Raw genomic sequence first — 21300 nt, 5'->3', positions numbered from 1 at the left:
ATATATATATATATATATATATATATATATATATATATATATATATACACGAGAGGGTCGTTGATCATTCAACCTAACACGGTTCTGACATTGACACAACATGGTCAACGTTCATTCAACCATGACACGTTAAACGAGTCGTTATTAGGTTACGCGCATCGTGCGTGCTATATGAAATGGTATATATAATGCCTTGAAAATCGCGCCACTCTTTCCTTACTCCAAATTATGCTGAATCAAAGACATATGTTAGATAGAGATATTTGTATACAGCGAAGAGCAGTTTAGATCAATAATGAATAGCTTAATTTTATATAGAGTAAAAGATAAAGTTCCTCTCCTCTTTCTTCAAATGACCTTTGTTGAACATAATATGATCGTGTACTCAATCAGGACGGAACGATAAGACTGTTAAAAGATGGCAGGAGTTAAATTAAAAGGTAGTCGAGGAAAATCTACCTTCACGAAGGTTTTAGTAAAGTTTTGATTTTACACTTTTAAAGCTTTTCTAAAGAACTTTTTGAGGTTCTTTAGAAGAAAGAAACGAAAAGATTTTTTGGCCAACCCGATTTACGTACATCGTGATAATTTATCTGTTTATTATACACTACACTATCAACTGTCATCTGATTGGAGACGTTTGCGATGAGATTACAAAGGCTGGACGTACTGTGCGTATGAGTTATGTGTGAAACAGATTAATACAATTAAAAACCTCTCTTTCTCTCTCTCTCTCTCTCTGTAATTGCTTTTGTACGTGCGCTCGTAATGTTGACACATTCCATGCATAACTGTATTCTTGTATAGTTTCTTATTTAGACAGATATACGTTTCTAACGGCAGTATCTCTCTCACGCGAACGATATTTACTCTCCTCAATAAAAAATTTTGTCCTTCGCCATTATCCATTTCCGTCTTCGTCGGCATGGCATAATTTGCCATGCGACAACCGGATAATTCTCATCCCACCGCATCACACTCGCAGTCAGCGTGGCACGTAAAAACTGCGCGCGCGTCAAGTATCGACGAATGAGAAATGGTGTCAATATATGTATGCATGTATGTATGTATGTACGTACGTACGAATCCTCCATTGGCGAGTCGAAAAAATAAGCAAATTACTTAACGCTTTCGGTGGCAAGAGTAAACAACAGTGTACATCGAGCTCTTGGAGATCTTAGAGAGTACAAGATATCAGGGAAGGATGAAACGGATGGGCATGGAGGGAACGAAAGAAAAGGTAGAAGGTGGCGAGAGAAGACGACGAGGCTCGAGAAAAGCTCATATACGTTCCGTGCGCATACTGCCGTATGCATATTTACAGACGCGTGCACTTTCGCGCCTCGGATCCTCGAATCGGAGAAAGACGATTAAGTATTTGCATCCCGACACCTCGTCGCTAAACCGGCTGCTTTATATTTACTTATATTACGCGCGTGTTGTGTATGTCGTGCCTTCTCTGCACCGCGAATGTCTTTAGCTTACCTTTCTGCTTTTTCCTACTCGCACGAGAACGTTTTTGCGGGCGTGAAGAGAGATTGCTATAGAGAGCTTAAGTTTTCAAGTGTGGTAGACCGAAGCTATCAACTAGGATAGGAATTATGCGACAATAACAGCAACTGTAATACAATAGTGTTATTTTATTGAATTCAGAATTATTCACTTGCAAAAGGAATACTTGGAGTATAAGTATCCGCGCGAGAAACGTAATAATGCGTATACCGCATGAAGATAAGCTCTCTTCTCCTCGTCAAGTTGTGCTTGACGTGTGCTTAACGACAACAAGAGTAATTTTTTGCCAGTAAATTTTTGCCAGCGTGATTTGGTTCGCGATATTTGCAGACGCGTCTAACGACCATGTGGATAATATGTAAAGCGATGAGTTATGATATTAACTCTGAGAGAGCTTGAAACAAATGTTACAGATTGAGAATGCATCGACGCGTAATTTTTCATTATGGATGTTATAGTTTGTTTAGGAAAAAGAAATACGCGAAAATATAACCGAAATACGAGAAAGTGTTTAATACACTAGGACTAGCGAATACATACAACCAACCACGTAGGGTACTTTGCAAAAGTAGCGCGACATTGACGGTTGTTGCACGAGTATCGTATACGCACGCGTTTTATTGTCACGACGATATGTTAATACAGTCACGACGTGCATATGGTTTGCAGACGGGTAAAGGTGTCTTTCGTGGATTGTTTACAGTATCGAGCATCATGACTACGACATCGCGATAGGGATAGATGTAGAAATTCAAGTGGCGCGAAGATAATGAGTGGGAGCGAGATGTGCTAAAAGGTAAGCGATGGATGTCACCATGGTGCGCTGGCGAGAGAGCTGATTCGCGATGTAGAGGGTATTCGGCTGGAGGCATGCAGCGGTGAATGTCGATGTTGAGACGCGGACACGTGGATGTTGATATGGTTGTGAGAAGGAGGAGGGAAACGGTGGAGCAAGGCAAAGCGATGTCGGTCCATCGGCCAATGAGAAGAGAGAAAGAAAGAAAGACAGAGGCAGCGAGAGAGAGAGAGAGAGAGAGAGAGAGAGAGAGAGAGAGAGAGAGAGCGCAGAGAAAGGGTATGGAGAAAGAGAAGAAGACAGAAAGAGAGACAGAGAAAGGAAGACAGTAGAATCTTGTGCCAGAGTCTAATAAAAAAAAGACGAGCTTGGCACTGGCCAGGCGCCCGTGGCCTCGCCAAGCTATACCGTGCCAGTGTGTATGGCGTTACTGAATACTGTTACTGAGGACCATGTCCAGGCTCGCGAAGGGCTGCTGCGGTTTCTTGTACAAACTTTACTCGCCCTGCTCCGCCTTATTCTTCCCCTTTTCTTTTTTTATGCTTTCTATCTTGTTTCCTCTTTCTTTTCTGTTCCTTCTTCTTTCCCTTCTTCGTTCTTCTGCTCTCTTCGATTCGCATTTGCCACTTTTTGTCTTCCTTACTTCTGCATCGTTCCAACAACATGATTCTTCTCTGGTTCTTGGCTCGTCGACGTTCATTTTCTCTCTCTCTCTCTCTCTCTCTCTCTCTCTCTCTCTCTCTTATTTTTGAGTTCCAGACAGACGATACATACGTAGGCTTGTTTCATGTAAACCTTCTAATGTAAGATGCTCCCTTGTTTGCATCCAACTCCGGACTCCTCTTTACCCCATTTTGAAAGTAATAAACGTAGCTGACCTGGGTAACCTTAACGTCGTGCGTCTCATCAGTTTCCTCAAAATGGAGATGAGTTTTGTTGTAGAAGAGATAGATAGATAGATAGATAGATAGATAGAGAGAGAGAGAGAGAGAGAGGGGGAGGGGAGGGGGAAGGGGAGAAAGAGAGAACATTTTACGGATAATTTTGCCGTTGGAAAACAAGAGCGTTGCTCAATCGTATTTGTGTGTGTTTATAGATATTTTCCTTTAATTTTAATACTAAATGACTGAAACAATTTTCCAAAAAATCGTGAAATAAAAGTAGAGCATTCGAAAAACAAATGTAATAAATGGTGTACGGAGAAAACTTTCACTTTTCCAACTTTTACGATATGAAAACTTATGAAAAAACCGAATGAAAAATTTAATTTATATACGTGACATACGAGCGCGCGCGCGCAAACACACACACATACACACACGCGACAAAGTGCTTAAGTGATTAAACAAATGGACTATTGTAAGTAACTTCGACCGAATTTCTCCGATATATAGAGAATCGACATTTATAACATTAGATATTTTTTTTACAAATCTGATTTTACGTAATTCTTGGAGACAAAAGAACGCTCGAGTTTATTAAAAGATGAAATTAAGTAAGTAACATGATAGCAATCTCATTGGAAAAGAGGAACCGAATTATTTATTAATTTAAATGATTTCATGTTATTTTATGATAATTTTGTAATTATTTTGCGAAGAACGTGCCATACAAATACATAAACACACAAAGAATTATTATGCGCGTATCGAAAGCATTTTGTCAAGTGTTTATGGCAATATTTGCTACATCGAGAAGACAACTATAAAAATTTAAAATTTAAATACAACTTTATGGTTATTAATTTCGTTTCGACCGCGGAAAACTGACATTTTTTTCTTAATTTTCTCTGTTATATTTGGGGTTCAAGAAAGACAGAATATAGTAATGTAGGCATATTGCTTCTCATGTAATTGTTTCGCAAGATCTCATATAAAAAGAAACAGAGTTCCCCGTCAACACTCCCTAAGAATATCCTATACAGTTATTTTCATATAACACTAGGTGATATAATACTTGTGTGCACCACTTTTATACAGGATTTTCATTATGCAATTTCTAGTTTTTGCGATTCTAGTTTGCACGATATTAAATTGATCTAATTTCACGGTTATATTTCTTATGTGGCAATGATCGATTCGAACTTTCGTTCTCTGATGGGAATGCTGATCGATGCATGCCGAATTCTTTTAGCAGTTTAGCTGAAAGTTATTTTTAGTTTAGTCAGGGACACACACACACACACACACACACACACAAAGAGTGAGAGAGCACGAGGATAAGTGTCGAAAACGTGGGTTTTAATATATATATAGATATATAGGTTGCGTAGCCACGCTACGTTACATGTGTTCAGTGCGCGTTCAGTGCGTGCACACGTATATGAAGATACATACGTGTAAGTATATCAGTGAGTATGTGTGCGCGCGTGCACGCGTGCGCGCGAAAGTGCGTGAATGTATACGGTGAATGACCCGCAGGGCAAGGACGTTACAAGGACACATACATTTGCAAGCATATCAACATGCGCTGGTTGCATTTGCGGTTGTGATAACGATATTACTTTTCTTCATATTGTCACACATTCTAGATTTATATTCTCTATACTTTTTTGCTCATGGTATGTTTATGTAATAATAAAAAATTAAAGATCAAAAACAAAAGAGACGGCTAAAAAATACAAGTAGAGATTACTGTGATAAATTTATTATCAGAATGTGACGATGTTTTGATTAAATGATTATAATATTGTTTTTTTCCGAAGCGTCCACACTTGGAGAATCCAAATTAAATTTAACAAGTGCAATAATTGTCATGTTATATGCGCTTGCATATCTGATTCCATCAGCGTTTCCATGAGTCTAACAACAAATGTAACCAAAAAATATGTAGAGTTGCCGTGCTTAAAGTAGCCTACTAAGAAAAATGGTCTTTGCGTGTATCGAACAGACAGATGTGTTTTCTGCAGTTTAGTCATTTAAATGTGACGACAATCCCAAACAAGCGTATGGCGCCTACACCCTGCGCGATGTGTATAACAATTTATACGTTTTGAACATTCTACATGCTTTACCTTTACGACGAATATGTATATGTGTGTTTCGTAGATATTGTATTAAGATTATCGATAAATAACCATATCTTTTTCTTTTAGTTTTAATTTTTGACATGTTGCTTGATAATAAGTACAGTCTTGTTTCTTTATGCGTAATATCAAGACTATGATCGATTATTTTATAGGTATTGTCAGAGTACGTTATAGAAAGCCGTGAAAGGGAGACTTCTTTATAACTATGTGTCAGGGCCGGTTGTTCCAATCTTGGTAAACTAACTAATAGTTAAATAATATGTCTATCTTCATCTAATTTGAAGGAAAGTTAGTTTATCTCAACCGGTCTTTAAATCTGTACTTTTCTGTTTGTTTATACATGTTATGTATGTATATATGTGACAACATTTCAAAGTGGTTAATTTTGTCAGAGAAAATGATAAATCTTCTTAGAGTACGTGCATGCGCGTGGCTCTGTGTGTGCGTGTGTGTGAATGCTATCTGAAATACGCAAGATGCCAGGTGGTTGTGTGGATTGCGTGATATTCCTCGAAGGATCCCCGATGAGTTTCTGTAAAAAAAATCTATCAATCTGACTGATAATCAGCGGTCGTGTCGTGTTCGAAGTTAATTGTTTATGGCAGTTTTTCGACAGGAATGTACAGAAAACGATGCTCTTTGTCTCTCGTTTTTTTATCTTCTTTCCATTTTTTAAATAATTTTTTCTCTTTCGCGACTCAGCAACTCGCGCTCCGGTCGATGAACTTCCTGGAACGATCTTGGGATTGCCTTGTGGTATTCCTAATAATGTTTTTTACTTTTACGCTTTTTTTCTTTTTCTCTTATAATATCAGACACTCGTGAAAAGCACGACAACAGAAGTCATACCTTGTAGTTATGTCTTTTCTTCATCACCGCAATTATGGATTTTGCGGAGTAATCGTTAATTTTAAGATAATATTTGTCGCGAAAATTCTAAATAATGATTTAAAATTGTTTTCTGTAATCTGAATCCGAAAAATATATAAGTAGATTTTATACAAGTTAATATTATAATATTATAACATAATAATAGGGGTGCCTAATACTGTGCCTAATATCGTCCTTGTTCCAAGTTCCGCACCCTACGATATTGAGACTGTTACGTGTTGCATTCTGTCAATGAGCAGTGAAAACTGTTGAATAACGCTGCTTTGGGAAAATCAAATCTACAATACACGTTACGTATATTATATATCTTATTTTCCCAATAGTTCCCAATGGGAATAAACGAACGCAGACAAAATGTAGCGTGACAGTTCATAGTTTCAATGAGGTTTCGAAATTTTGCAAGAGGTGTCTTCTGTTATTAAAACAGCAAAAAAAGATATGTATCAAGAACGAATTTCTATCGTGAAAACATGTTATGATATTGTGCCTACGTTCATTCCAAAATAGAGAAATATTCGTTGCTAACCTGCTAACCACTATTGTGATGCTCTAATCGGTTGTTTCTTCCTTGTGGTATTCCTATAATTTTATCCTCTAGGAATGTTCATTATACCGCGCATTTTTCCTATAACTGGTCTGCCTCTAGAATACCTCTGACGCTCCCTCAGCCTCTTGTCCACGGAGTAAAAAGTTCTTTTTCCGACAGTAAATCGACCAGGCGGGATACAGATCACCATAATAGTATGTGAAACCCCATAGCGGTTTCTTACGCGTTAAGAGAGGATATCTTTACCAATCTTATGTGTCGTATTTTGAGTTGTTTCTATTTCCAGCATATATTGTGTGTCATACGTGTATTTTTAATAAAAATATGTGAGGGTGCGATATTAGGAACACTTTTTTTTATGTCGGCAAATGCTTTTTTTTTGTTTTCTTTCAGAAAAGATAGTCAGGCGATGGTAGAGAACGAAATGTAGGCTCGTAGTCATAGACGTAAAGCAAGACAGAGAAAACCGTATACGTACGTAACTATACGTTCGTATCGTCACGTATCAACACGATAGCTTTTCATGACCTTACGTATACGGTTTTCTCTGCCTTGCTTTACATCTATGATTACGATAGACGTAAGAGAGCCTACGTTTCTCTGCCATCAGCCTTAAAGTAAATTTTGAACACATTCATGGAGGTCATATTACGATAATCCTGGAATAAATTGATGCGGTTTAGTCATATTCTTATAGGAGTTTTCAGTCAAAATTTTGGTTTTCAAAAATGGGATGCGATATTAGGCACAGTTCTCCTAGTTAAATAATTACAGGATACCGTATTAAAAGGAGGAATATATTAATGGCAATAGAGTATGTGAACTAGACATCGATTTATAAAAAAACGTGATATTTTTAAACTTTTGTTTAATTTTTTAAAAGTACACATTTTTTAAAAATGCAGAAAAGACGATAGTTAGATTATATTGAATCAGATAACTTAAAAATTTGCTGTTGAATTTTATTACTCCCATAAGACTTTCCGTTTAAAGACATCGTGTTTTGGCTATTTTATAATACCTGTCGCGAAGTTTCGTCGGATTCGTACAAAATAACACATAGAATAATAAAGCCCTTTCCGATGTGAAACAGCAGCCGATTGACTATTCGTTTGTTGCTGAATAAAACAAACTTTTCTTTTTTTCATATATATGCTTTTTTTCTATCAGTACACTGTAACATATTAAGAATATCGTAGCTGGGCTATTCATTTCTTAATGCAAAGCACGTAAAAAAAATGACTTGCCTTTGCGTAGATTTGATTATTTTATTCTTAAAACGGTTTAGATCGCAAATTTGCAATAGATTTTTTTTGAAAGTTATTCTCTATGATATTAAAAAATTTTCATAAATAATTTCGAGAAAAAATGATGAACTTGGATGTATGCGCGCGCGAAAGAGACTTACGTTTGCAATGACCCTTATAAGCGACGGGAATAGCGCGACCCGCGCGGCAGGCGGCGAGTCGCAGGTGGCAGGCACTTTTGTAGGTGTTTCCGTCGGCTCCGCAGACGGGACGTGCGCCGACGACCTGGTGCGGGAGTGCTTGGGGGCACCTGCGGGCGCACCTCACACAATGAGGGCTTAGGTTCTGGTCCAGCAGACAGCTCCGACCTTGGCCGCACCGGACCCGTGCGCACGAACCTGCTCGACACTTTGCACGTTATTACGCACAGTCGTAAACCGCCTCCGTGATAGACGCATTGCCTTTCTTTACTTTTATTTTCAGTCACCAGCTGTTTGGTTTCTACAATACGTGCGTGGTTCCGTTCATTTAGTTATGTCCCGTTCGTTTATTTACGTGGCTCGAGCCACTTTAAAGATCCTTAAAGATGTTAGATTTAAAATATTATAATTTATTCTCTTAGTTTTATTGCGTGTCAGCTAGTTTGCATCTTTCAGACGCTTAAGCTCATTCCAAGCTTTATTGGCATATGTGATTAATACGTGTGCGCAGTTATAGCGTTATAACATTATTACATTGTCCATAAAAAAAAAAAAGTCGCGATACTCGAATCTATCAAAGTTTATTATTGTGCTTGCTTTTCCACGATGCCACCGCGTGGTTCTCTTGCTGCGCTTATTTCGTGAGCGACTGTCATCGTATATTTTGACAGTTATGTGTATGTGTGTATTATAAGGGGTTAATAGTATAATATTAGTAACAGTATAATATTAAAGCTAACTAGCGCGCGCGAAGCGCTCGTCTGTGATGTCTAGTCCTTAAATGTCTACTCTTGAAAAAGCCATGTAAGAGATTAAACTAGTTATCCCTCTAATCTAGTATATTCAATTTGTAAATGTAAACAATTTGAGACACACGATAAAATGAGAAGCTGTATAAAGTTGTGAGATTTATAACGACATTTAATACATTTTTTGAAGGAATGAATTAATATTATCGATATATTAAGTGCAATTTTCCGATTTTTGCATTGATCGCAGGATGCACGTGAGTCGTTATCGCGTGCGAACACGCGGTTCGCTATGATTTATTAGTGTTTCAACGTTTTACGAGATAAAAATATTTTTTCTCGCATGTGCGGTCATTAAATCACGAAGGTTGAATACGAAATAATTACTGTGTCGATAAATAGCCGTAGAGACCAATCCCACCCCGATCGTTTCTTTCCTTATCAGTTTCATTGCGTTTATACGTCCTAATTAACACAATCGTCATTTTGGCGAAAGGAATAATGCTGTAATACAACGCAAACAAAAAATTTCAATATATGTAATGAGGATAAAATGGTTTGGTGATTTTTTGCAAATTAAAGCAAAACATTTTTTGCAAGGCAATACGGAGGCGATCAACTTATCTATACATACTCACTTTGACAGTGGCCGTTGTAGGCAACCGCGAGTTCGTGACTGCCCTTCTTGCAAGCTCGCTTTTTGAGTCTACACAGGCTCTTATAACTCTTGCCGTCCGTTCCGCAGACCGGCCCACCGCCACGCGGTGCTTTACACTCTGGACTGCACACGCACCTCGGTCTTCCTCTACGTACCACGCACTTTTTTCCTTCCTCGCACTTCACTTCCGCGCAACTCTCTGTCGAATGAAAACGATTCGTTACTATATATTTTGGGTTTACATACCATAATAAATGTTCGAGATAACGCGGTTGTTACTAGTCAAATGTAGAAATAATAGAATCGATAAGGAATTTCTGCTTTCTTTCTTTCTTTCTTTTTTTTTTTTCAAGTAATAAACTGAAATGATGCACGCTACACACAGACGCGCGCGTGCGCGCAATATTTGGATAAAATAGTAAATGAAAATTAAAGCCGATTTTAATTATTGTACGCGTATCACGATGAGTAGTAGTACGTAACAGTTTGTTACGTACCTCGACAAGGACGACACTGCACACCACCACCAAGAACTCTCCAGAAGAAGAGACTTCCACTGTCCAGGTCTTCGTCGGAATAGGCAGTCGCTGCTGCTGCGTTAGATGCGCAACAATTTTCTTTCGTAACACCTTGCGATAGAAGTTCTTTACAACGGCCGTTACTGATAGACGACCAACATATACCACCTAACACAGATTGATCTTCATAAAATAAATGTAAGATTCAAATTTCTTTTAAGTCAAATAAAAGAACAAACATTATTATAAATAGATTTTAATATATATTATATTATAAATATAGATTTATATATACAGAATATTACAGAAATAGAAAAATATTCGATTAGTTATACAAAATAACAATTTCCGAGTTCGTAATTTAAGCAAAAACTTGGCTGAAATCGTTTATGATGTTTGGTTAGGCTTAGAATAATGATGAAGCAACCGACAAATGGCTCATTTCGCGGTATTAATAGTCATATTTCCTCTTCACATTGAATGATCTCGCCTCGTTTGTTTACGTTCCAGTTTTCGGGAATGCCACGTTTAGGTGCATTTGCGTCAACTGTAATACTCGTAGTGAGAATGCGATATAACACGGTATGATGTGACGTGGTATGTGGTGCTGGATGTTGGTGTGGACAGACGTTTGGCCAAAATAGCTGCTCTTTCATCGATTTCTTTTCCTACGAGTTTCCTAAAGTAGGCATTGACTTATCTTGCAACAGTCTGATACGATAAGACACCGTTGTGGATTCTCATAGGATTCTCGAAGACCATGGTAAGAGCTTAATCCAGACTTGCATAATTGAATAACTATAATGTGTACATAAGGAAAATTATCCAATCGCATTTTACACGCGTCCTTAAGATAGAAATGCGATTGTATAATTTTCTGTATGCATATATAGTTACGCAATTATGCAAGTTTGTCTGGATAGGCCCTAGGAGTCATTTGTAGTTTTATCTTTTGCAACCTGGATCTCGATCTAGAATCGTTAATCTAATCTTGTGAATATACTTTAGGGCGTTGCACGTACACAGACACAGTTTTATTTGACGATTTCCTCACACGAAGTCACTCAATAGAATCAGATGTGTTGCCTTGTGTGAATGTATAATGAATGCAATTAGCTTCTCTATAGATCAATAGTAAGAGTTAGAGTTATGTCAAATATATAATATGTCTTACGACATTGTTGCCACTACTTTATTTACAATCCTCGTATGACTATCCTGTCCAAAAATAGTTGCGCTATTGGTTTACATATACTAGTTCACGAGCACGCGCGATTCTAAAAGTTTGTATACCAAGGAGATTCAACTCAGACTCTGAACAAGAGCAAATAATCTTTTTTATTAATTATTAATAAAAAAATAAATATTTATAAAAATAAAGTGCAGAGCTGGTAATCTTATTTGCAAGATTAGATACAATAATATAATGTATCATTTTCATAGTTAATTTTATGATATATTCATTATTGCGATATATTCATAGTTGACGCACATAAATTGATATATTTGTTTGAAAATCGTAATAACGCACGTTCGAAACTTGGCTCATTTCCACATTTACGTTACTAAACTAGTTAAACATGTGCCAATTGCGCCTGATGATTCACGCGTGATAACACGTGATATATTTAAAGTTTTGCAATCGGTCGATTGTGTAAGGCCAACGATTTAAATTCGTAATCCGCATGATTATAATATATATGCAGTCTTTTGCATAAAAGTCAGGCAATATTTGTTTTTATTACCATTGTTTGCGTATTATCGCCTTTACCTTTCTTTATTAGTAACATGTTTATTTTTACTTTTACTTGTATTTGTATTTTCTCTCTCTTTCTCTCTCTCATTTTTTCCGTCGGTGATTTTGCTATATAGTGTATAGTTATTTACATTGTATTTATTACATAGTATAAATGTGTTACAAATGTTATAAGTGTTCTCATGTTTTGCATGTCGCAAAAATTTTCTTTTCTTATTGCTTTTGTTAGCTTGATGCTTTGAAAATATATTGAAATATATTCGAAACCGCTCTATTTGCCAATTTGTAATTATTTAATAACGAATTGCTAATTGACGAAGCGTGCCATGCGTCGTCGTTAGAGACGGTGGAACTAATACTACCACTATCTTGTTATGGGGCGAAAAGGAAAGTCTGACATTAATTTTTGGATTCGATATTCGCGATTAGGTGAGACATTGAAAAAAGAAGAGAAAGAAGAAGGTGGGAGGAAAAGAAAGGAAAGGAAAGGAAAAGGGAAGAAAGAAGAAAGAAAGATGAGAGATAAAGACAGAAGGATGAAAAAGAGGGAAGAGGAAGGAAGGAGGAGGGCAGAGGGACGAGGAGGTTAGGGTGGAGAGGATGGGGGGGAGAGGGAGAGGGGGAGAGAGAGAGAGAGAGAGAGAGAGAGAGAGAGAGAGAGAGAGAAGCATGGTGCGGAGCCGAATGGCATCACGGTTCGGCGTGTCTAGACTGCGACGTAGCCACCGTTTGGCCCAGTTACACTCTTCTTCCTCTCTTCTACTCATTCTTCATATCCTATTTCTTTCTCGCCGAGTTTTTTCATTTTTTATTTCTCAAGTCTCAAAATGTTTGTTATTTAAAATATTTGAAAGGAAATTTTTGTTAAGGTCATAGTATAACTTTGTATTGTGGTTTATACATATATGTCTATCTGATCGTGAAATGTGACCCTTTAGGGTCACTTAAAGCAGATGGCATCAACCAAAAACAAGTTTTTCCAGTATTTTACTACAAATTATTTTATTTACATAACGATAATTAAAATTAAACGTGCGACATTTCTTTGCTTACGTACGTGATTTTGATTTATTCAATATAGGTACGACAACGTCTTTTCTTGTGTAGAGTACGTGTGTATATACATGTTTTGCAAAAATGAAAAAGTTTATATAGCAAATTAACTTTTTTACATTTTATATTTCAAATTTTAACATACGTACTCGTGGCGCGTACTACGGATTCCATTGAAACAAATGATAATGACAAGAATTAGGAACACTGTTTTTTATTACTTGGTTTCTTGATAGGCTATATTGTCATTGAGTGATAAGCTATAAACGTCTTTAACCATATTTAGTTGGAAAGTATGAAAATGTAGTATACTTAGTTGTTTTGTTTTATGGTAATTAAATACAGGTACCTATATTGCGATGGACTTTTAAAATGTCTTCATGGCTTCTATCACACTATACGGATTTAAATTGAGATTAGATTGAAATTTAATCAAGTGGAATAAAGAAAAATAATCTCAAGTTTAGTGAACTTTGCTCTGATTGGTCAAATTTCAATCCAATTTTAATTCTAATCCGTAGTCTGATACGGGCTCTAGCCAGATAGACTCCATAGACATGTTGGCATGCGAAATGCAACCTGCCGATTAAAGTGCCCATGCGTTCTCGCGGTGTGTGCTCACCGTGCGTCAGCTTTTGTGCCAGCGCATGTACAATCATCTCTCATATAATCCAAGTACTTGAAACGTCACATCGAAGGATTCGTATTAATTATATTAATAGTATTGTTTGCTTATTATATTGTATTGTTTTATTGATTGTATTGCATTGTTTTATTACTATGGAAACCAGAGACCGCTTTTGTGAGTTTCGTTTAATCTTAATAAACGGCTTAATATGGCTAATAGTTTTGAAATTACAACCGAAAATTCTAAAATCTATTGTGCCAATTCGAGAACGTGTTTAATACGATAAAATGATCGAAAATCATTTTAAATCTGTTTATCACGTACGTGGTATGTCTAGAAAGTAATGAGACTGAATTATTTTTCTCAACAACTGGTAACACTGTAAAAACGAGACTGCAGTAGACCGAGAGCTATACCGTAATACTCTCTACCTTTAGTTAAACGTTTACGTTGATAACATTAACACATGTGATTCTCTACACGCACTTTGTATAACTGTATGTTTGGCTGACGCGCCACGAAAATGGAACTCGAGAAAATCTTGAGCAGCGTTATGCAAAGTTTGACACAGCAACGTCTGTGTCAAATTTCAGAATTCAACGCGACAGAAACATTTAAAAAGTTGAAACAGACTTACAGAGATATCTCAAGTTCTATCCCGGGCACAAGCTTTTAGGTGACACAAGGCATTTTTAGTAGGGATGTGCCGGATACAGAAATTGCCGGATACCGGATACCGGATATTCGGTAATAACATGAAACCGGATACCGGATATTTGCCGGATTATCCGGTACTAATTTCTAAAAAATTTTTAGTTATATATTTTTTAAGTATTTTTCGCTCGTACTTTTAGTTGCATATTTTGTCCCTAGTGCTTTCGTTTGAACGCGCGCTTGTCTAACCTAAAGAGCCTTTCTTTCTCTCCTAGAGACTAGTAGAGACTCTCTGCCTTGGAGTCTGGTGTCTAACTCTCTAGCATGAAGAATAGAGAGAAGGAGCCCGGACTTAAGGTGTTTCTTCACGTTGACGCTCGATCGTATGCTCGCTGAAAATGAGCGTCGAGCGTCAACGTGAAATGGCACTTTTATATGGACAATGCGTAAAAAAATGCGACCGAATACCGAGCCAAGCAGCAGTTTAATAATGCTCCGCAAGGTTGCGCTTTCGTCTCACGGGACTCACACGTACACGGTGGACTTTTGTGTTAGTTGGTACACAGTTATGCACGATTCTAACTCCCCACCCTCCCCATCTCTTCTCCTCCTCAAGCCATCAGGCACTTTGTGATTGTAATGCCACTTGTAGGTAACTATAGGTACCATCGCCGAGACTCGGTTTTGGTCGCATTTTTTTAACCCACAGTCCGGGCTTCTTCTCTCTATTCTTCATGCTAGAGAGTTAGACACCAGACTCCAAGGCAGAGAGTCTCTACTAGTCTCTAGGAGAGAAAGAAAGGCTCTTTAGGTTAGACAAGCGCGCGTTCAAACGAAAGCACTAGGGACAAAATATGCAACTAAAAGTACGAGCGAAAAATACTTAAAAAATATATAACTAAAAATTTTTTAGAAATTAGTACCGGATAATCCGGCAAATATCCGGTATCCGGTTTCATGTTATTACCGAATATCCGGTATCCGGTATCCGGCAATTTCTGTATCCGGCACATCCCTACTAAAAATGCCTTGTGTCACCTAAAAGCTTGTGCCCGGGATAGAACTTGAGATATCTCTGTAAGTCTGTTTCAACTTTTTAAATGTTTCTGTCGCGTTAAATCCTGAAATTTGACACAGAATTTGCTGTGTCAAACTTTGCATAACGCTGCTCGAGATTTTCTCGAGTTCCATTTTCGTGGCGCGTCAGCCAAACATACAGTTATACAAAGTGATTGTAGAGAATCACATGTGTTAATGTTATCAAATTGAAATTTTAACTAAAGGTAGAGAGTATTAATGTATAGCTCTCGGTCTACTGCAGTCTCGTTTTTACAGTGTTACCAGTTGTTGAGAAAAAAATTCAGTTTCATTACTTTCTAGACATACCACGTACGTATATGAAGATATATAATCCTTTCCGTTTGTTATGAACCTTGTACACAAACTTTAATCTTGGGCTGTTCCGGTATGTATCGACAAAACAACACGGGATGTCGCGAGATTGTGCGGTAGCAGGTGGTAAAAAGATCGGTGCTTGCTGAAGCAAGCGCTGGGCAGGTATTCGCGACGTGCCGTAGGGGAGACGAGTTCTTGCCCGGACAAGACGGGCACGCGGTTAGTCATCAAGGCTCAGAGATTGTCCCCACGTACACGGCAACTCGACCGGTTGACCAAAACCACAAGATTCTCCCTTTTGTTCTTCTCTTTCTCTTCTTCCACCACTTCCGATCCTCGCGAGTTCTCTAGCAATCTCGAAAAGTCCATCAGAAAAAAGTATGTCACCTGTGACATTATTTTTCAGGCATATATACAATAGATAAATCATTTTGATGAAAATGCTCAAAATTCGCTCAAAGTTGCTAGCGAAAACACGATGAATAAAAACGAGAGTGTAATTTTGAATCGCTAATTCTGTAGTCTACGAATCCACTTGAATATTTCCATATGGGAATACATTCCACTATAGAGACTAGAGTATATAAGCTGTGCTTCCTGGCTTAGATTGTTGCTTAAAGTTACGAATGATGGTAGAATTTTTTCCGGATAAACGTTTGACACATTGACATGATGACGCTCGTGAAAAATTACAACTATATATAGGATTAGCGAAAAGCGTTATTCATTTTCTCTCTAATTTTACTTGCTTGTCAATAAAATTTTACATCATCTTCAAGTATTAAATTATAAAATAAATCTTTCGATTGGGTAAACGCATTTTATTTCATTGTCCAACTATATTTCATGCTTTATCGTCGTCAATTAGATTCGAATCTTGAAACTTGATTAATTACGTTTGATTTGCCTTGTTTGAGGATGCTTGGAATCTGCATCGAATGAAGCGACGTAGTATATTGGTATCCTCGCGCGTGACAATATCTTAGAGATTTTCAAATATTAACTTTCTTCGTATGGAATATGAAGCCAGCCGCACGCGCCCGCGCGCGCGCGCACGCACGCACGCATCGCACGCATGCATACATGTACGCATAACTCAAGTGTTTTATCGCGGGCTCGCCATCTCCCAAGACTGCTGCGCCTTCGGTCATGCTCGTCGAACTGTTTTTACCGTGGTCTACCCATGCCAACGGATACGGATCCGAGGTGCTAATCCGATGCATCTATACACGCCCAGCTAATAGAACCAGTTTTATGCGTACTGAAAACTGGCATATTTTTTTGAAAAATATTGTTTTTCTCTCTTTTTTTCTCTTTTTTACATGATATTAATTTTTATTTACGTTATCTCCTCTTTGCAAAGTCAAGACATCGTGGTATGTAATATTAGTAAAGGAGCTTTCACGTGCGTAGTGTAACATCTAAATATTTAGATTGACAGAGTGAGATTGAATGGCTTGATTAAAATTGTTATAGTGTATTGGTTTTTTTTTTTAACAAATGAATCTCAATTCATGTGATTTTTTCCATATTTAAGTTTTTCTTATTACTTTTTACAATATAGAAAGCTGCGCGAGCACAGCACAGATTGATTTCGAAATCGCAGTAGTTTCTCAAAATATGATTTCTCTATCTATCACGTGCGGGCCCTTTCTTCCTCTTTCACGTCCTTCACGGGACCCACAGAGTCTCCCGTTCCCGTCCTTCTTTCACTCGGTCGCGGTGGCATCGTCCGTGCGTCTAGAGGCTGAAGCGCCTCTCGTTGATGCGGAGCACTGACCCGCAAACTGGTTCCTCCATTACACCAGGCTTTCTTCCCCCTTCCCCTTTTCTCTCACTTCATCTTTTCTTCTTTCTCTCTGTCTCCCTGCTTCATATATACCTTCCCTTCCCCCTTTATTTCTTCTTTCTTTTCTCTTTCATGCGCGCGCGTGCGTCCATGCGTGCGTGCGTGCGTGCGTGCGTGCATGGATGTATGTATTGTATGCATGCATGCATGCATCTTTTCCTCTCTCTCTCTCTCTCTCTTTACGTTTCAGCGTGTCCCTTTTACTTAGCTTCTCCGCATCCATATCAGACTCGGCAAAGCCTCTTCTCTTCCTCTGCAGAATGATCGGCCTCCAAGAGTCAAAGATTCGGCAAGAGAGCGCTAAAACAGACAGCGCTGTATCGTCTGTAGTTTTATCTGAGTCTTTAATCAATCTGCTAAACTTTATTATTCTCGATGAGCTTTTTCGAATTACTTGTAAAATTGCTTTATGCGACTTATTTGTATGCTGTATGACGTACTGTTATTGTGCTGAAATTAAATCGCAAGGAATAATAAGAATAAAAAGTGAAATGTAATTTATGGTATGTTGAACTAGACTAATATCTCACGTAATATGTACCTTTGAATTTTGATAAGAAGACTGCTTAGATTTATCTTTGTCCCTTAATCTATGATCTATAAACGTGTTTCTAAAATTACCGCTTTGGATGTTAATCAATTTTTAAAGCTTCGCTAAGTTCGCGTTCCAGTTGTCTGTGCTTGTGCGGTGTAAACGTTGCCGCCGTACAAACGTTGAATTAATGCTGAATTAATTTGCACTTTATCCATGCATCTGTCCAAAGGCAGTCAATCGTTTTATGCATTTCTACGAATAATCAGCAATGTCAATAAGACTAATTTAATTGACATTGCATGTAATTGGTGTGGTCGGTCGCCGAGATTGTTCGTTGTCGATATTGTTGCCGACACGAATTCAATTCAACGTAAAGAAGCAAACACATATGCAGTATATTTTGTTAGGATGCATTGATGTGCGGTTTACAATTATTTTAGATTCAAATTGTCGAAAGGCAAAAGATCGAGGAGGAATGGCAAAAGTTATATTGTAGAAGGATTATATTGTAGAAAATCGAATATCGTTGGGGTGCGCCTTATCCAGCATCTAATTTTTCTCCGATTATTTAAAAACAAAACGAAAAAGACAAACGATGACTTTGCTTTGCTGGCTAGATAGATAATTAACGCAGGTGTTAATACAAAATAAAAAATATTGTGCTAAAAAGTGCAGCATTGGACTAATGTGAACGTGCCGTACATAAAGTTAATATGCAAATACTCGGACACACGCGCGTTTCGTTTTTTTTCGATTCATGAATTGTTTGCTACATCGCAAAGCACTAAACTGATGAACATGTAACCAGCTAAGCCGCGATGCCCGCAACAGCAAATTACGATGTTGGAAATTATAGCTCTGTGAAATCACAAATTACAAATTGTACACCAAGATATTGACAATATTGCAAATTGCTCGTGATATATAAAGGCCAACCCTCAGATCACAAAGGAGACGTATGCTGTATCTAACGACACACGTAGTTTATCTTTATGTGTTTCGAGAGAAGCTTTTTCAATTCAATGTCACCGCGTGAAATAATATTGTTTTAGCCAGTTTTTAATTAAATTATGTAAATTTTGTTTTCAATTAATAATAAAGCGAGTTTTCCGAAGTAAAAATCTTGACGTAATTTAGACGATAAACTTTTATTAGAGGAAATTCTACATCATTAATGTCGTTGTTGTTTAGATATTTTTATTCTTTTTACTAACGCAACGCTACACGAGAGAAAGGGGAGGGGAGAGGGAGAGGGAAAGAGGGAAAGAGAGAGAGAGAGAGAGAGAGAGAGAGAGAGAGAGAGAGAGAGAGGGAGAGAGCAACTCGTGTATTCGATTACGGGGAGAATGTAATGGATGAAGCTTTATTCCCAAAGAACAGTAAGCAATTAAAGATCGCGAAATATTATCATCATACATCATATATCAAGTAACAATGTTGTACCAATTACATCATTATGATATGTTACATACGTTAATGACATGTTACATCATTATTTCTTACAAGATTTACAACAAAATGTAAATGTTGGAATTAAAGCTTTTTCTCATTGATTCGCTACGAGGCGAAGCTATAGAGTCAATATAAATACTGTCAGGAGAAACACTTACCCGTCGTTGAATGGATTTGGAGCAATAATCCGATTAGTGACATCAAGAGGAAGGTTCTATATGGGGATACCGTGATATCCTGCCGCAAGGCCGTCATCTCAGGCGGCCCGCGCCAGGTGCTCTCCCGACGTGCCGCTATCCCTGCGGTGAATCTCACCTCAGCTTTCTTAACTTCCGCCTTCGTTCCCGTCAGGTCTGCAACGTGCCGACTTCGTGTTTCACATTTCATCTGCCTGTGCCGATTCTTATCCAATTTGGATCTTCGTTTTCACCACGTAAACTATAGCGGAAGATCGTGAATTACGTGTCAACATCAGTTCACTGTTCTCTCTGAACGAAATTGTTGAACGAAATTCATGTCATAGATTTTGCTTTCTGCATCGCACACATGCTTTCATCAAAACAGATATATATATGAATGTTTCAGAATGGGAATTATCTTTTATTATCATCAAGTTGGAGATAATTTCTGTGTTTCAATAAAAAACTGAATTTTGTTTCACCGTGTCACCGTGATTTCACGCATGTGCACATGCTCTACTATAGACTACAAAAGTTATTATTGTTGGTGTAAAATTTATATTTTTTAAATTAACATAATATCATTATGTTAATTTGTTCGAATATTTATATTGAATATTTTTGTCTGTTGATCGGTATGTGTTTTCTTTCTCGTTTATTCAAACATCATGATTAAAACGTCACGGAACTTTATAATGTCATCTATTTGTCATCTCGCAAATCTCTTTTGTTATTTTAAGACCTTTTTATACATGCAAATAATAACGAGTTTTTTCCGGCGATTCAACTATTTTCTATTTATATGCCAAATCTCATTGAATCTTGTAAAATACCTGTACGCGGTTCTTAGATTATGACAACTACGTATTGTGATGTCCATGAGACGCAAAAATGGGTCGATTCAAACACCTGTGGCTGGTTGAAAGTTTCGCGTTAAACGTAATGGTTGTATTGTTTGCGTATTATTATTTGTCCCATTGCGCCTTATAGCTTTTTGCGAATATTTATATCCTCGTTTGATTCGTCGGTCGAAGCACGACACTTTTGAACCCACCAGTCGCGAATTATCGCGACACGTGGTGTACGCGCGTTTTACAAAACAAAATGCACATTGCACAAGCAGCGATTTTAAAGGACCCTTGTGTTTTGACAACACATAGTTTAATCCTTTGCGCGCCTTCCACGCTCGACTCTTTTTTTTGCAGCCAATTTCGTAATATTTCCAAGAATACACATAGATAGATTTCTCGCGATTTACCTCAGCATCCTCAGCGTTGATAGATATCGGTCTTTCTTAGCTATCCACGATTTTTGGTGGAGTGCTCGTTAGATTCACGACATGATTGTCGATCCTCCACGAGTTTGTTTCGCGGCGCGACGCGCAGATTCGTCTGCAGTCGAAACTAAACGCGCGAAAAATCGCCAGGCAGACTAAGAGAAGCAGTCGACAGTTGGTAGTCGGCAGCCAGCAGTAACAGGAACAGCAGCAGCAGCAGCACAAGGCGAAACGTTTCGCCGTATGCCGAGCGAAGCTCTGCAAAAGCAGTTTGCACACGCGGCCGCGCTGTGTTGTATCGTCCCCACTTCCCTTCTTTGACGGCGGCGGTGGTGGTGGTGGTGGTGGTGGTGGTGGTGGTGGTGGTGGTGGTGGTG

At 38.0% G+C, this 21300-nt stretch overlaps 1 protein-coding gene across 1 annotated transcript in view; it reads right to left on the bottom strand.

Moving 5' to 3' along the window:
• Nucleotides 1–21171, bottom strand: part of LOC112465825 — a 32750-nt gene extending 11579 nt beyond the window's left edge. Inside the window, exons 1-5 of the mRNA XM_025033573.1 lie at nt 20906–21171; nt 19627–19906; nt 10126–10314; nt 9609–9827; nt 8183–8419 (exon numbers count right to left, since the gene is read on the bottom strand). Coding sequence (XP_024889341.1) covers nt 8183–8419; nt 9609–9827; nt 10126–10314; nt 19627–19855 — 874 coding nt within the window. The 5' untranslated portion in view covers nt 19856–19906; nt 20906–21171. The remainder of the gene's footprint in view (nt 1–8182; nt 8420–9608; nt 9828–10125; nt 10315–19626; nt 19907–20905) is intronic.
• Nucleotides 21172–21300: the final 129 nt, after the last annotated feature.

The sequence above is a fragment of the Temnothorax curvispinosus genome, unplaced genomic scaffold (genome assembly GCF_003070985.1).
Source record: "Temnothorax curvispinosus isolate PA1 unplaced genomic scaffold, ASM307098v1 QBEX01015530.1, whole genome shotgun sequence".
Lineage (NCBI taxonomy): Eukaryota > Metazoa > Arthropoda > Insecta > Hymenoptera > Formicidae > Temnothorax > Temnothorax curvispinosus.
Note: the sequence above shows the minus strand (reverse complement) of the source record. Positions and strands in the feature narration are given on the sequence as shown.